The sequence below is a fragment of the Dromiciops gliroides genome, chromosome 4, assembly GCF_019393635.1.
Source record: "Dromiciops gliroides isolate mDroGli1 chromosome 4, mDroGli1.pri, whole genome shotgun sequence".
NCBI classification, from domain to species: Eukaryota; Metazoa; Chordata; class Mammalia; order Microbiotheria; family Microbiotheriidae; genus Dromiciops; species Dromiciops gliroides.
The window spans coordinates 72,213,089-72,228,583 of NC_057864.1; the positions used below are offsets into that span (position 1 = coordinate 72,213,089).

At 38.4% G+C, this 15,495-nt stretch overlaps 1 protein-coding gene and 1 pseudogene across 1 annotated transcript in view; one reads left to right on the forward strand and one right to left on the reverse strand.

Moving 5' to 3' along the window:
• AXDND1 (axonemal dynein light chain domain containing 1) overlaps positions 1–15,495 on the forward strand; it is a 117,938-nt gene that overhangs the window by 94,235 nt on the left and 8,208 nt on the right. The window contains exons 20-22 of the mRNA XM_044003127.1: positions 2,444–2,554; positions 9,856–9,975; positions 10,133–10,240. Coding sequence (XP_043859062.1) covers positions 2,444–2,554; positions 9,856–9,975; positions 10,133–10,240 — 339 coding nt within the window. The remainder of the gene's footprint in view (positions 1–2,443; positions 2,555–9,855; positions 9,976–10,132; positions 10,241–15,495) is intronic.
• Positions 15,163–15,488, reverse strand: LOC122753368 (annotated as a pseudogene).

Consider the following 15,495-nt stretch of genomic DNA (forward strand, 5'->3'; position numbering starts at 1 on the left):
TAGTCTGCTTGGCTTTTTTTTTTAATGGCTTAGCTCAGATCCCACTAATAGAAAGAAGGCCTTTCTCCTTCCATCTAGCTGCTGATGACTTTGCCCTGTGAAATCACTGCCAGTCTGTTCAGGACTAGCTTTGCTATGCACTTTATTTGCATGTCATCTTCCTATTAGAATATCAGCTTCTTGAGGGCAGTGACTATCTTTGTCTTAGCATAGTGCCTGGCACATAATGGGCACTTAATGAATGCTTGTGAACTCATTGACAAGAAATGTGGTCATCAGAGAAAATTGGTTTCATTTGGTGCCAGGAAATATGAGTAGAAAAGCAAAGTTAAAGCACAAGGGGTAAGTATGTTAGCCGAAGATCAGGAACTTCCTGAAAATTCAGGGAGAGAGAGTGGGGGGAAAAGATAAATCACTTATATGGGTTATCAGGGAGCCAGAAGATGACGACTCCCAGTCATCAATCAAGGGAGTACCGAGACTAGCAGAAGCCTATAGAATAAATCAAACTCAAGGTTCTAAATAGATTGTTGGGATGGAACTTTCAGTGCTCCTGTCTGCCAGGTGAATCCAGCGGGCTTGGTTGGAGGTGGGAAGGGCCCAAAGGCAACTAGCCATGGTGCTGATCTCTATACTGGCCTCATTATCCCATGGACCAGGCACAAGAGGGTCATAATTAGGTAGAACCTTACTGGTAGAGAAGCAGTGTGGCCCAGTAATGTGTTGATCTCTATGTGATTTCTTGTGTCTTGATAAGGGTTATCCCTTCCTGAAAGGGAAACTTGCCAGGGCATCTCCTATGTGGCTTCCCCTCAGTACATTTGGTGTCTCTGCAGCTGCTGCCTGTTCAGGTTGTTATTGGGTCCTGTCATGTAACACCATATTATCAGCAAGGCTACCTCTCTCATATCCCGAGAGTGCCTGCTTTAGATAGTACAAGGGCATGGAAAACAGCTTCAAAAACTGTACAGGAGGACTTCTTAATTTGCCATAAAACAGGAAGTGCTCCATATATACTGCAGAAATGGTTCTGCTGGTGTTTGAGGCTGCAGGATTCATTCCTACTCAAACCCCGGGGCAGTGGGAACAATGATCTTCCTGGTTATTTCAGAGTAAGATTTAATATTCTTATGCCCAAAGGGCCATAAAGCTGTGCATACTCTTTGACCCAGAAATACCACTTTGGGGTCTTTTCCCCAAAGAGATCATAAAAAAGGGAAAAGGACCCACATGTACAAAAATATTTATAGCTGCTCTTTCTGTGGTGGCAAGAAATTGGAAACTGAGGGAATGCCCATCAATTGGGGAATGGCTGAACAAATTGTGGTATATGAATGTGATGGAATACTATTATGCTATAAGAAACAATGAGCAGGCAGATTTCAGAGAAACCTGGAAGGACTTACACGAATTGATGCTGAGTGAGATGAGCAGAACCAGGAGAACATTGTAAACAGTATCAACATTATGTGTTGATCAACTGTGATAGACTTGATTCTTCTCAGCAATACAATGGTCCAAGATAGTTCCAAAGGACTCATGATGGAAAATGCTCTCCAAATCCAGAAAAAAAAGAACTGTGGAATCTAGATGTAGATTGAACCATACTATTTCTATTATTTTTTGTTGTTGTTTTTCTTTTTTGAGGTTGTTTCTTTTTGCTCTGATTCTTCTTTTACAGCATGATTAATGCAGAAATATGTTTAATGTGATTGGACATATATAACCTGTATCAGATTACTTGCTGTCTTGGGGAGGGAGGGAGGGAGGGGAAGGAGGAAGAAAAATTTGAAACTAGAAATCTTATAAAAACAAATGTTGAAAACCATCTCTACATGTAACTGGAAAAAATAAAAATATTTATATGAAAAAAAGATTTAGTATTCTGTCGCCTACTTTGCAACCAACCAAGCTAGATTAGCTTAGAAAATTGGAAGGGGCTGTGCTGGCCTGGGCCATTCCTCTGATTGTAAAAGGGCAGTCCCTCGATAAGCCAGGCAGTGTTAGTACTGGCATGTTAAATTTAATATACATTTAAAAGAAAAAATGATGTATTTAGTAGAAGTTTATAGTTTCATATCTAGCCCTCTTTTATTTGAATGTTGAGATGTTCATATTTGTTAAGTTCATAATAATGTCCTATGGTGAACAGGACTATGAGATTTGGTACCAGGTCATATTCCTTGAAGTTTCTGCCCTCCATGGGTGACTATGGTTCTACACTGTCTGTCCCTTTGTAAATAAGTAGTTTAAGGAGTTTCAAATGTTTTGAAGACAGCATTTTTTCTAATTGTCTGTGGAGCTGAAATGCAATTATTCCATAAAATAGGAAATGGCAAGTAAATATTTGTTTAATGAGTGAACAATGGAATGAATAAATGAATGAAAGCTTTACTCTTCCTACTTAATAAATGATATATTTTAATCAATTATCTCTTCCCAGAAAGAATGTGTCGAATGGGTTACTACATGTAATCTCCTCCTTTCTGAGATTAAAGGAAGAAAAGTCACTTTGTTGACAGCTGAAGATATAAGAAACCTGTATGAATATGAGGTATTTGTTAGAAATTAGTATTTGCTGCTACTTTTGCCTTGGGAAAATGTCATGTAATAGAAAGAAGACCAAATTGATAGGAAGAGGTAAGGTGTGGGGGGCAAGGAGAACAACTGTGTATTAAATAGCTAGTGTATGCCAGTTTCTGTGCTAAGAGCTTTACAAATATTATCTCATTTGATCCTCACAACAACATTAGGAGGTAGATGCTATAATTATCTCCATTTTACAGTTGAGGACACTATGGCAAATTAAGTGACTTACTCAGGGTCCCACATCGGGTAAGTGTCTAAGGCCAAATTTGAACTCAGGTCTTCCTGACTCTAGGCCTAGCTTTCTAGCCATTGAGTCACCTGGCTGCCCCTAGAGCTCAGTTTGAATCTTCACTTTACCATTAAGTAGTTCAATGTCCTTGAGCAAATTATCTCACTTCTTTGTGTTTCATTTTCCTCTTCTGTAAAATGAGAGAGGTTGGAATAGACAGAAATAATGTCTCATACACACACACACACACATACACACACACACACACACACACACACACACACACACACACATATATATATATATATATATATATATATATATATATATATAATTTACTGTAATTCCTGCAAGAAATGAGTAAACTTAGTAAAAGAGGTACAAAACATTACTTAAGTGATAGAGTCTTTAAAAATTCAATTGGGGGGCAGCTAGGTGGCACAGTGGATAAAGCGTCGGCCCTGGATTCCGGAGTACCTGAGTTCAAATCTGGGCTCAGACACTTGACATTTACTAGCTGTGTGACCCTGGGCAAGTCACTTAGTCCCCATTGCCCCGCAAAAAAACAAAAAACAATTCAATTGGACCGAATAAAATAAATGACTACATGAAACAATAATAAGAAGTGCTAGAACAAAACTGAAAGATGGAAAAAATATCAAATGATATTGGATATATCTTATTTAAAACACAGACACAGACACACACACACACTGAACCTGGAAAACAAGACAAATGATCTGACCATCTTTGGCCATAAAAAAGATGAGAGCATATTTCAAGAAGTCATGACTCAAAACTGTCCAGAGCTATTAAAACTGGAGTGCAAGGTGAAAATGGAAAGAACCACCAGTTACCTCCTGAGAAAAGAAAAAGTCCTGGGAAAGTTGTAGCCAAAATCTAGAGCCTTTAGGTCAAAGAATAAATACCATAAACAGCCAGTGAACAAATATTTCAAGCACCAAAAAGTCAGTCAAGATCATACAACCTGGAAGCTAAAGCAGTGGGGAAGTTGGAATATGGTATTCCAAAAGACAAAAGATAAAGGATTATAACTAAGAATAACTTGGCCAGAAAGACTATGTAAAATCTTGCAGTGGAAAACTTAGGTCTTTAATGAAATGGAGAGTATCCAAGTATTCCTGTTGAACTGTGTAGAAAAGCCAAACATAGGAACTGAGAGAAACATAGAAAGTTAAATACATCTAAAGAATTACAAGGAACTATATAATAATGAAGTGTTTGTATTCTACTAAGGGAAGAAACTAGTTTCCTCTCAGGTAATAAACAGGCATTTATTAAGGCCTTATTATATGTTCCAGGGACTGTGCTAAGCAAAAATGTGGCCTCTACCCTCAAATAACCCATATTCTAATATGAGAGACAGTATGTGAATAACTATTTACATACAAGATAGATAGATAGATAGACAGATGATAGATGGAAGGTATTAAATATAGAAGGTGGAACTGGGGTGGGGAAGTCCTCTTGCAGAAGGTGGGATTTGAGATGAATCTTCCTTGCCATGGAAGCAGAGGTAAGGAGGGAGAGCCTTACAGGCATGGAGAACAGCCAGTATAAATGTTTGGAGTTGGGAGGTAGAGGTTGTGTGTAAAGAGATAGCAATTTGGTCAGAGAAGCTGAATTATATAGTACGTGATGGGGATGAAAGTATAAGAAGACTGGAAATATATGAAGGGTCCAGGTTGTAAAGGGCACTTATAAGGGGAGAAAGGGCTTTACATTTTTTTAATTAAAATTCTATTTATTTATTTATTTATTTATTTATTCATTCATTCATTCATTCATTCATTCATTTATTTATTTATTTATTTATTTATTTATTTATTTATTTATTTATTTATTTATTTATTTATTTTAGTGAGGCAATTGGGGTTAAGTGACTTGCCCAGGGTCACACAGCTAGTAAGTGTTAAGTGTCTGAGGCCGGATTTGAACTCAGGTACTCCTGACTCCAGAGCCAGTGCTCTCTCTATCCACTGTGCTACCTAGCTGCCCTTAAATTAAAAATTAAAGAGAATTGCATGGAAATTGCATTATAGGAGGCAGAGCCAAGATGGTTGAGAAAAAACAAGGACTCACCTGAGCTCTCCTCAATTCTCCAAATAACTTAAAAATAAATTGAGGGGCAGCTAGGTGGCGCAGTGGATAGAGCACCGGCCCTGGAGTCAGGAGTACCTGAGTTCAAATTCGGCCTTAGACACTTAACACTTACTAGCTGTGTGACCCTGGGCAAGTCACTTAACCCCAATTGGCTCACTAAAAAAAATAAATAAATAAATAAATAAATTGAATACTAGAGTGGCAGAACCAACAAAAGGCTGAGGTGAAACAATTTTCAAGCCCAAGCCAACAGGAAAGGTCTATTTTAGTGGGGTGGTGGTCAAAACTGAGCCCACTGTAAAGGCCTGCAAAACAGGCCATGCCAGGCCATGAGCAGCATAAGCCATACCAGGGCATCAGCAGCAGACCTTGGAGACCCACAGATGATAAGTGTGTCAGACAACTGATCAGAAGGTGATTACAGGGGGTGCTTTGCTGGCATTGGGTATAGGGCCCTGTTGGATTGCACATAGAGAATTCTGAGTCCCAGTCTGAGAGCTAAGAGGAGCACTAGCTCACTAGTGCTGCAGGGGTGTTGAGACCCTGCTCACAGTTCTAGGGTAGAGAAGAGTGCTTATAGTAATTCACAGACTAGAGCATGGCTAGGATATCAGTAACCATACCTCTTTAAATCATACCACCTTGGAAAAATTGCATACTTACAGACCCCAAAGCTAGCTCTGAAAACAATAAGAAAGGCCTGAAACTTGGGACAATGCCCCCTCTGCCCCAGGAGCAGAGCCCAACTTTAACATTAAGTTATAAGTCAAGAAATAGGATGAGAAAATAAGCAAACAATAAAAAAATAACCTGGCTATGGAAAGTTACTATTATGTCAGGGAAACTCAAGATGCAAACTCAGAAGACAACATGTCAAAACAGCTACATGCTAGCTTCAAAGAAAAACTTGAATTGGTCACTCGCCCAAAAGAAATTCCCGGAAGAGCTCAAAAAGGATTTAAAAATCAAATAAGAGAGGTAGAAGAAATATTGGAAAAAGAAATGAGAGTGATGCAAGAAAAATTTGAAGAGAGTCAACAGCTTGGTAAAGGAGGCACAAAAAATACTGAAGAAAACAGTACTTTAAAAACAGAATTGGCCAAATGGTAAAAGAGGCACAAAAATCCACTGAAGAAAACTCTTTAAAAAGCAGGTTTGGCCAAATCAAAAAGGAGGTCCAAAAGATCACTGAAGAAAGTCATCACTTAAAAATGAGAATTGTGATTATCTCAATAGATGCAGAAAAGGATTTGGACAAAATACAACACTCATTTCTACCAAAAACACTGGGGGCAGCTAGGTGATGCAGTGGATAGAGCACTGGCCCTGGAGTCAGGAGTACCTGGGTTCAAATCCGGCCTCAGACACTTAACACTTACTAGCTGTGTGACCCTGGGCAAGTCACTTAACCCCAACTGCTTCACTAAAAAACAAAAAACAAAAAAAACCCCACTGGGGGCAGCTAGGTGGCGCAGTGAATAAAGCACTGGCCCTGGATTCAGGAGTGCCTGAGTTCAAATCCGGCCTCAGACACTTGACACTTACTAGCTGTGTGACCTTGGGCAAGTCACTTAACCCCCATTGCCCCGCAAAAACAAACAAACAAACAAACAAAACCCACTGGAAAACATAGAAACAGAGGGAACTTTCCTTAAAATGATAAGTAGTAGATACTACTGTAATGGAGATAAGCTAGAAGCCTTCCCAATTAGATCTGGGTTGAAGTAAGTATGCCCATTATCACCACTCTTATTCAGTATTTTACTACAAATGTTAGCTGTAGTAATAAGGAAAGAAAAAGAATTTGAAGGAATTAAAATAGGCAATGAGGAAACAAAAACATCACTTTGCAGATGATATGATGTTATACTTACAAAATCCTAGAGAATCAACTAAAAACTACTTGAAACAACAACTTTAGCAAAGTTTCAGGATATAAAATAAACCTACACAAATCATCAGCATTTCTATATATTATCAACAAAGCCCAGCAGCAAGAGATAGAAAGAGAACTTCCATTTAAAATAACTATAGACAATATGAAATATTTGTGAATCTACCTGCCAAGACAAGCCCAGGAACTATATGAACACAATTTATTTTTTTATTTTTATTTTTATTTTTTGCGGGGCAATGGGGGTTGTGACTTGCCCAGGGTCACACAGCTAGTAAGTGTCAAGTGTGTGAGGCCGGATTTGAACTCAGGAACTCCTGAATCCAGGGCCGGTGCTTTATCCACTGTACCACCTAGCTGCCCCGTATATGAACACAATTACAAAAAACTTTTCACACACATAAAATCAGATCTAAAAAATTGGAAAAATATCAATTGCTCATGGATGGGCCAAGTTAATATAATTAAAATGACAATTTTACCTAAATTAATTTATTTATTCAGTGCCATACCAATCAAACTATAAAAATTATTTTGTAGAAATAAAAAAATAATTTAAAAATTCATCTGGAAGAACAGAAGATCAAGAATATCAAGGAAATTAATGGGGAAAATGCAAAAAAAATTGTAACAGAATTGCAAACAGAGTCATCAGCAAGCATTTATTTATTTGTTTATTTGTTTTCTTGTTTTGCAATCATGTAAAACATTTTCATATTAGTCATTTTGTACAAGAAAATTTGAATAAAAGAGAGGATGAATTAATAAAAGAAGGTGAAAATAGCATTCTTCAGTCTGTATTCAGACAATATCAATTCTTTCTGTGGAGATGGATGTCAAGCTTCATCATGAGTCCTTAGGGATTGTCTTGGATCATTGTATTGCTGAGAATAGCTAAGTCATTCACAGTTCTTATATATTGCTGTTACTCTTGGTACTATGCTCTCTTGGTTCTGCTCACTTCACTTTGCATCAGTTCATGTAAGTGTTTTCAGGTTTTTCTGAAATCATCCAGCTTGTCATCTCTCGTAGCACCACAATATTCTATCACCATTATATGCCACAGTTTGTTTAGCCATTCCCCCGTTAATGGGCATTCCCCTCAATTTCTCATTCTTATTCACCACAAGCAAACATTTATGAAGTGCCTCCTCTGTGTCAGGTACTGTGCTAAGCACTGGGGATACAAAGAAAGGCAAAAACAAAAAACAATCACTGCTCTCAAGGAGCTCACAGTCTAATGGGGAAGACAACACATGAACAACTAAGCACAAATAAGACATAGAAAAGTTAAATTCAAAATAGTCTGAGAGGGAAGGCACTAAGATTAAGGAGGACTAGGAAAAGGTTCTTTCAGAAGATGGGACCCAATGATTAAATAATGGCTGGATAGGGGCAGCTAGGTAGCACAGTGGATAAAGCACTGGCCCTGGAGTCAGGAGGACCTGAGCTCAGATTAGGCCTCAGACACTTAACACTTACTAGCTGTGTGACCCTGGGCAAGTCACTTAACCTCAATTGCCTCGCAAAAAAAAAGAAGGGCTGGATAAATTGTGGTATATGTGTGTAATGGAACATTTTTGTGCTATCAGACATGATGAAAAGGGTAGTTTCAGAGAAACCTAGGAAGAATTGTATGAACTGGTTCAGAGTGAAGTTTAAAGAATCAAGAGAACAACTTATACAATGATATGGATGTCCCAGAGATATCCCAACTCTATTATTTCTAAAACAGAAATTAATATATTTCCCCCTAAAATCCACCCTTCTTCTAAACTTCCTTATTTCTGTCAAAGTCAACTCTGTTTCATGGAATTCCAGTTCATCTCCACACTTTCTTGGTATCCCCAGTATTTCTGCTCCTTGCCCCAAAGAGTCTCAAGGTTATCATCATACCCCTGGTTTTTGGTCTGCCATGGTAGTCTCCAGCTACTCTTATTTTTACCATGTGTCTCCTAATGATGGCAGGAATATCCATTAAAATTCCATCTTAAAAAAAAAATTCCATCTTTCTCCCAGGGCAGCTAGGTGGTGCAGTAGGTAGAGCACTGGCTCTGAAGATGGGAGGACCTGAGTTCAAATCTCATCTCAGACACTTACTACCTGTGTGACCCTGGGTGAGTCACTTAGTCCCAGTTGCCTCAGACATCCAGGGCCATCTCCAGTCATCCTGATGTATATCTTGCCACAGGACCCAGATGGTTCTGGAGGAGACAGTGAGGCTGGTGACCTTGCACAGTCCTCCTTCACTGAAATCCAATTCACTGCAAGTCATGACATCACCCCCAATGTCATGATCCACTTAAAGAAAGAAGGACAAACAACAACAAATCTTCCCAAAAGTCTCCTTGCCCCAAACCCTAACTGAGTTGTCATTACATAGACTCTCATGGCTATGCAGTTTTCTTACTCAAGCATTCCTGTGATAATTATTTCAAATACCATTTATTATTTTTATTCATCCTAATAATGATGGATGACATTCATAGAGCACTTTAAAGTTTGTGAAGCACTTTTATATACATTATTTCATTTGTTCTTCACAACAGCCCTGTGAGGTAGTTACTAGATGTTTTATTATCCCTGTTTTACAGATATGTAAACTGAGGTTCAGAGAAGATAAATCATTTGCCCATTGTCACAAGTGATTGTGTATAATGAAGAAGAATAAGAATAACAATAGCCAGTATTTATATAATAATTTAAGGTCCTTGCAAAATGCTTTACATATGTTTTCTCATTTATCTTCAAATGAGAATTATAGACACAATTATTATTCCCGTTTTCCAGATGAAACAACAGAGGCTGAGAGGTCTTGGCCCATGGTCATACAGCTAGGAAGTGTCTAACACAGTATCAGGGATTTATGTCCCTCTCTCTCCTGGGTATACTCTTAAGTCAAATCCCTATTTACTGCACTAAATGCTGCTTACATTAACATAAGGTGTTATAAATATAACCATATGCAGTGAATGTTCTAAATCTGTAATCATATTCATTGCTTTGCTTTACTTGGCAGCTAGCCGTGGACCACAAGAACTACAACGTGAGCGCATGGGAGAAGACTTTTGGGGAAATGGCATACAAAGAGCTGGAAGAACTACTTGAGGCAGAAGAGTCTCCAAAAGTAGCCGTAGAAGTAAGGCAATTGAGGAAAACAGATTCTGAGGTGCTGTTCTTTGAGGAAGATGATGCGTAGAATGTTCAGGGAGGCTGTGACTACAGGAAATGGAAATGGGATGGGGCTGGAAACTTGCAGTAATGCTCTCAGTGATCAACTTTGCATCTCCCTACAGAAGGAAGTTGAAGTTTCTTCAAAAACAGAAACTGTTGTTTGGTATCTTGGAAAAGATCAAAACATCCATTCCAGAACTCTAGAAGTAGAAAAATTGTCACCTACAGAGGTAAGTATCTGGGTTACAACCATTTAACTTAATAATATTGGGTAGGGATATGATAGGAATAGGCATTTATTAAGCATCTACTATATGCTAGACACAGTACTAAACACTTCACAAATATGTCTCATTTAATCCTATTGAATATTAGATTGATTGTAGGCACTCACTATAATTTTGCAATCACATCACACTTACTAAACCCAGCTAAAATGCTGCAGGAAATTCCCACCATGGTTTTTTTTTTTTTCCCCTGGATGGTGTGTATTTACCTCCCTGATCCCTGGGGAAGTCATCTTCCCTCAGGTCTCTGGGAAATTGTGGGCCTGACAAGTGAGAAAAGGAAGGTCCTCTCACCCCTGCCTATTATCCCTCTACCTGGCAGAGAATCTTACCTTATCTCTCCCTTCTCTTCACCTCATTTCTTTCCCCTCTGACTTGTCCCTTATCTCCTCTCTGGGCAGTTCAGTAGCACAGTAGAGTCAGAAAGGCCCGAGTTCAAATGTAACCTCAGACACTTATTAGCTGTGGCTCTCTGGACAAATCACTTAACCTCTGTCTGCCTCAGTCTCCTTTATAAAATGAGAATAATAATAGCACCTACCTCCCAGGGTTGTTGTGAGGATCAAATGAGATGATATTTATAAAGCACTTAGCACAGTGAATGGCACTTAATAGCTGTTATACCAATCTTGGCAATTATTATAAAAATTTTGTGCCCCTTTCAAAGTTTGAGGGTCCATATATAATGTGTTCTATCACCACCATCACCACAACAACTGCTACAGCATTTTCAGGTTTGCAAAGCACTTTACATGTTATCTCCTTTAATCTTTTCTTCTCTTCAAAGTGACCCTTTAACATTTTCTTCCTTCCTAAATTTAGGAGTCACTCTCACTTAATTCTTTAGACCTTTCACCTTTAAATCTGAGCTTCATTCCTTATTTACTAGGTTGTGTGCAATCTACTTCTCAGGCTTCCTCACCATCGATTTCTCGGGTCTATCAATTTATCCTTCCAGTATATAGATACAGAGGAAGAAGAGACGGGTTCAGTTGATCCTACCTGACATTAACAATCAATTATGTAACGGGTTATCTATGCATCCCTACCTCATGATCTGTGAGCCACACTCATAGAGCTGAGATGAAAAGACATGAGGTGGTTGGGGAAGAGATGAGGTCATATTCACTTTAAGGTGGATCTATATACAGGGGAGTTCAAAGATGCAGGGCGACAAAGAAGGCTAGATGGTGAATGGAGTGGATAGAGTCTCACTCAGAAGCTGGCCGATCCTTCACTATACCCACCACTCCACCAGCAATGAATAAGCTAGGTGGAGCAATCAGGGTCCTGTATATCCCAGGAAGAAGTTAGAAACAGTACTGGAGATTGACTCTGGATAGAAACATTCTGGCACTAGGAATTGGTCCCTGTGCCTCCCTCCACCCTGCTTCTCCCCTAAACTTGACTGTGACCTTCATGGAGGCCATAAGTGAATCAATATTTAATAATACTATTTTATTGCATGAACTCATTTCCTAGCTCTAGAAATAGAGGAAGTAACCTATGTCATTAAAAATACCTGGCCACAACCTTTCCTAAAACCCCTTGATTTGGAATAGGCTAGATAAATTGTAGAAAATCTAGGATCAGTGGGGCAGCTAGGTGCTACAGTGGATAGAGCACTGGCCCAGAAGTCAGGAGGATCTGAGTTCAAATCCGACCTCAGATACTTGACACTTACTAGCTGTGTGACCTTGGGCAAGTCACTTAACCCTCATTGCCTAACCACAAATTTAAAAAAAAAAAAAAGAAAGAAAGAAAATCTAGGACCAGCTATGCTAGGTGTTCAGGTGGACAGAAGCTATTCAAATGCATTTCTGATTTTATTATTTTTATTGATTCTTTGCCTTTTGAGTCAAAACATGGTATCCCTGTTTGTCTGGTGGCTTGTGAGGCAGATATTATTAATTCTAGCATGCTTTCATGCCTAGGGCTTGGTTTAATACAGCACATTCAGAGAAGAAATGGGGTTTCCTAATATGGCAGAACCTCAGAGTTATCCTATTACATAAATCCACACCAACCACATCCCTTAGATTCAGAGAGAGGGGATGCTGGAGGATAGAAAGTCAACTAATCTTTGTGAACCCTAGAGAACTTGGTACTTCCTCAGAGCTCCCCTCTGAACTCAGGTTGAGAATGTAATTGCCACAGTGGGCGTGGGACTTCTCAGGGTCAAATCCTTATTGGGAATAAGATTAGGTAAATGGCAAAAACACTGGGTGGTTAAAATTATAAGGTGTAATTGAGATGTCTGTGCTAGCACAAAATATTAAAAATCCTAACTGATAAAATTCATAATTCTAGAAATTATGGGGCTTTTTGAGACATAAGCACTGCTCAGTCTATACTCACCACCTTCTAGGTAGATGGGTATTGCTTTGTGTAAAGTAGGCACATAATAAATATTTATTAAATGAATGGTGAATGGTTAGGGAGCAGGAGGCTTAGACTCAATAAATTCTAATTTAATAATAATTCTAATTTTCCTTGTGCATCAAACCAAGGCACTATACATACTCCTTTCAAGTTTTTTCCTCGTATTCCTCATATTCCATCCTATTCCAAGGCCTCCTTCTCCCATTAGTCAGTCAATAAGCATTTATTACATACCTACTATATGCCAGGCACTGTGCTAAATGCTGGGGATATGTTAGAATGCAAACCCTTTGAGGGTAGAGATTGCTTGCTTGTATTTTTCTCCGCATTACTTAGCACAGTGTCCGGCACATAGTAACCATGTAATAATAGCTTTTTCATCCTTTTATCCCTAAGATGTAACAGAGTTCCTGGCACATAGTATACACTTAATAGAAACATGTTGATAGATAGTTTTTATTAGCTAATGATAAAAGGAATGAAGTCAGGAAGAAGACTGAGTCAGGTGATAAAGCCACTGAAAAAGGTTGGAGCATGACTTGCTATATCATTGAGGAAGCAGATGGCGTAGTATGAAAATAACAGCTAGCGTTTATATAGAGCTCTAAGGCTTGCAAAGCACTTTACAAATGTTACCTCATTTTGTCCTCACAACAACCCTGGGAGGTAGATGCAATTATTTACTCCCATTTTACAAACAAACAATTTTCAAGGGAAATTTGCAAAGGAGTATCCTGGGAGGAAGGAACATACTCCATTCTCCTTGCATTGTGAGTGATAATGGAGTGGTCTCCACCGGGTTGTTATTTGTGGTAAGTATTATCACTGAAGCATTGAACAATATTCTCTTTATCTTTGAGATGACTGTAAACAATAATAAAAACACAATTCTTGCTTCCACCTAAGACCTAATTTCACCTTGGCATTATTTAATAAATCATTCTTTAGTTTCCCTATGAACATTCAATATCTTTTGTTCATATTATCCTTAATTATTTCTAGTTTTGTTGTCATAGAGCTGAGATGAAAAATGAAATGTATAAAATTTATGACTTTCTAAATTTTCTTTTTTTCTTTGTTTAGAATTTTATTTTCCAGATTACATGTAAAAACAAATCTTGACATGAATTTTTTTAAAACTTCGTGTTCTAACTTCTCTTCCTCCCTTCCTTCCCCCCCCCCCCCCCGCCACCAAAGAACTTAAGCAATTCTATATAAGTTATACATGAGTGGTCATGAAAAATATCTCCACATTAGCCAGGTTGTAAAAGAAAACAGACAAAAACAAAACTTCAGATTAAGGAACTATAAAAAAAATTGTTCTCAGATATCATTAGTTCTTTCTCTGTAGATGGATTATAATATTCATAAGCCGTTCAGAGTTAATAAATTTTCTTATGACTTCTTTATAACACATGATTTTGTGTTTTAGGGATACTTGAAAAAACATGTATATTTCCTTTCTCCATTAAGTTCTCTCCATCTAGTTATTAAATCCAGTTAATTCTGCTCTGTCTTTCTCATTTATCTTTCTGTTTGCATTATATTATTCTTATGGTGGCATATTAAAATTTTCCATTATTATATTTCATAGCCACATTTTTCTTTAATAAACATTTTTATTGGGGCAGCTAGATGGCTCAGTGGATAGAGCACCGGACCTGGATTCAGGAGGACCTGAGTTCAAATCCGACCTGAGACACTTGACACTTACTAGCTGTGTGACCCTGGGCAAGTCACTTGCCCAATTGTCTCAACCCCCCCCCCCCCATTTTATATAAGAAAACTCAAATAAAAGGAAAAAAATGAAAGAAAGTTAAAATAGCATGCTTCAGTCTATGTTCAATCAATGTCAGTTCTTTCTTTGACAGTGGATAGAATGCTTCATCATTAGTCCTTTGGGATTGTCTTAGCTCATTGTATTGCTGAGAATAGTTGTCATTCACAGTTCTTCATCAAACAATATTACTGTCACTGTGTACAATGTTCTCCTGGTTCTGTTCACTTCACTATACATCAGTTCATATAAGTCTTTCCAGGCCTTTCTGAAATCATCTTGCTTGTCATTTCTTTTTTTTTTTAATGGTTCAATCTGTATTCATATACCAGTAGTTCTTTCTCTGTAGATGGATTACATTTTTCATAAGTCCTTCAGAGTTGTCTTGGATCATTGTATTGCTGAAAATAACTAAGTCATTCACATCTTACAATATTGCTATTATTTCATATACAGTACATTTCACTTTGCCTCAGCTCATGTAAGTCTTTCCAGGTTTTTCTGATAGCATCCTGCTCATCATTTTTTTAAATAGTCAACTACATTTATATAGTATTTTATTTTTTGTTTTTGTTTAGTTTTGGTTTGGTTTGGTTTTGCAGGGCAATGAGGGTTAAGTGACTTGCCCAGGGTCACACAGCTAGTAAGTGTCAAGTGTCTGAGGCTGGATTTGAACTCAGGTCCTCCTGAATCCAAGGCCAGTGCTTTATCCACTGCACCACCTAGCAGTGGTCAGGTCCCTGTACTCCCTGTACATGTTGTGGGGACACTCCTAGAATCGTAACGCAGACAGATGCCAAAGTTTTTCACCCAAAGAGGGGTCTTTTCAAAGACCTGTCCACAGTATACAATTTCTCCAGAAGACTTCTTCATCTTTTTCAGTTGGGAAACAAAGTACCAGAATTGGGACTTTGCTACAACATGATTAGGAGCAAAGATCCGCATCCGATAAAGAGGTGGCACTGGACTCTTGGGAGTATGCAGGCATCTTCCAGCTACCTTATACTCTCTCAGGGTGCCCGAGGCCTTCATGGTGCTG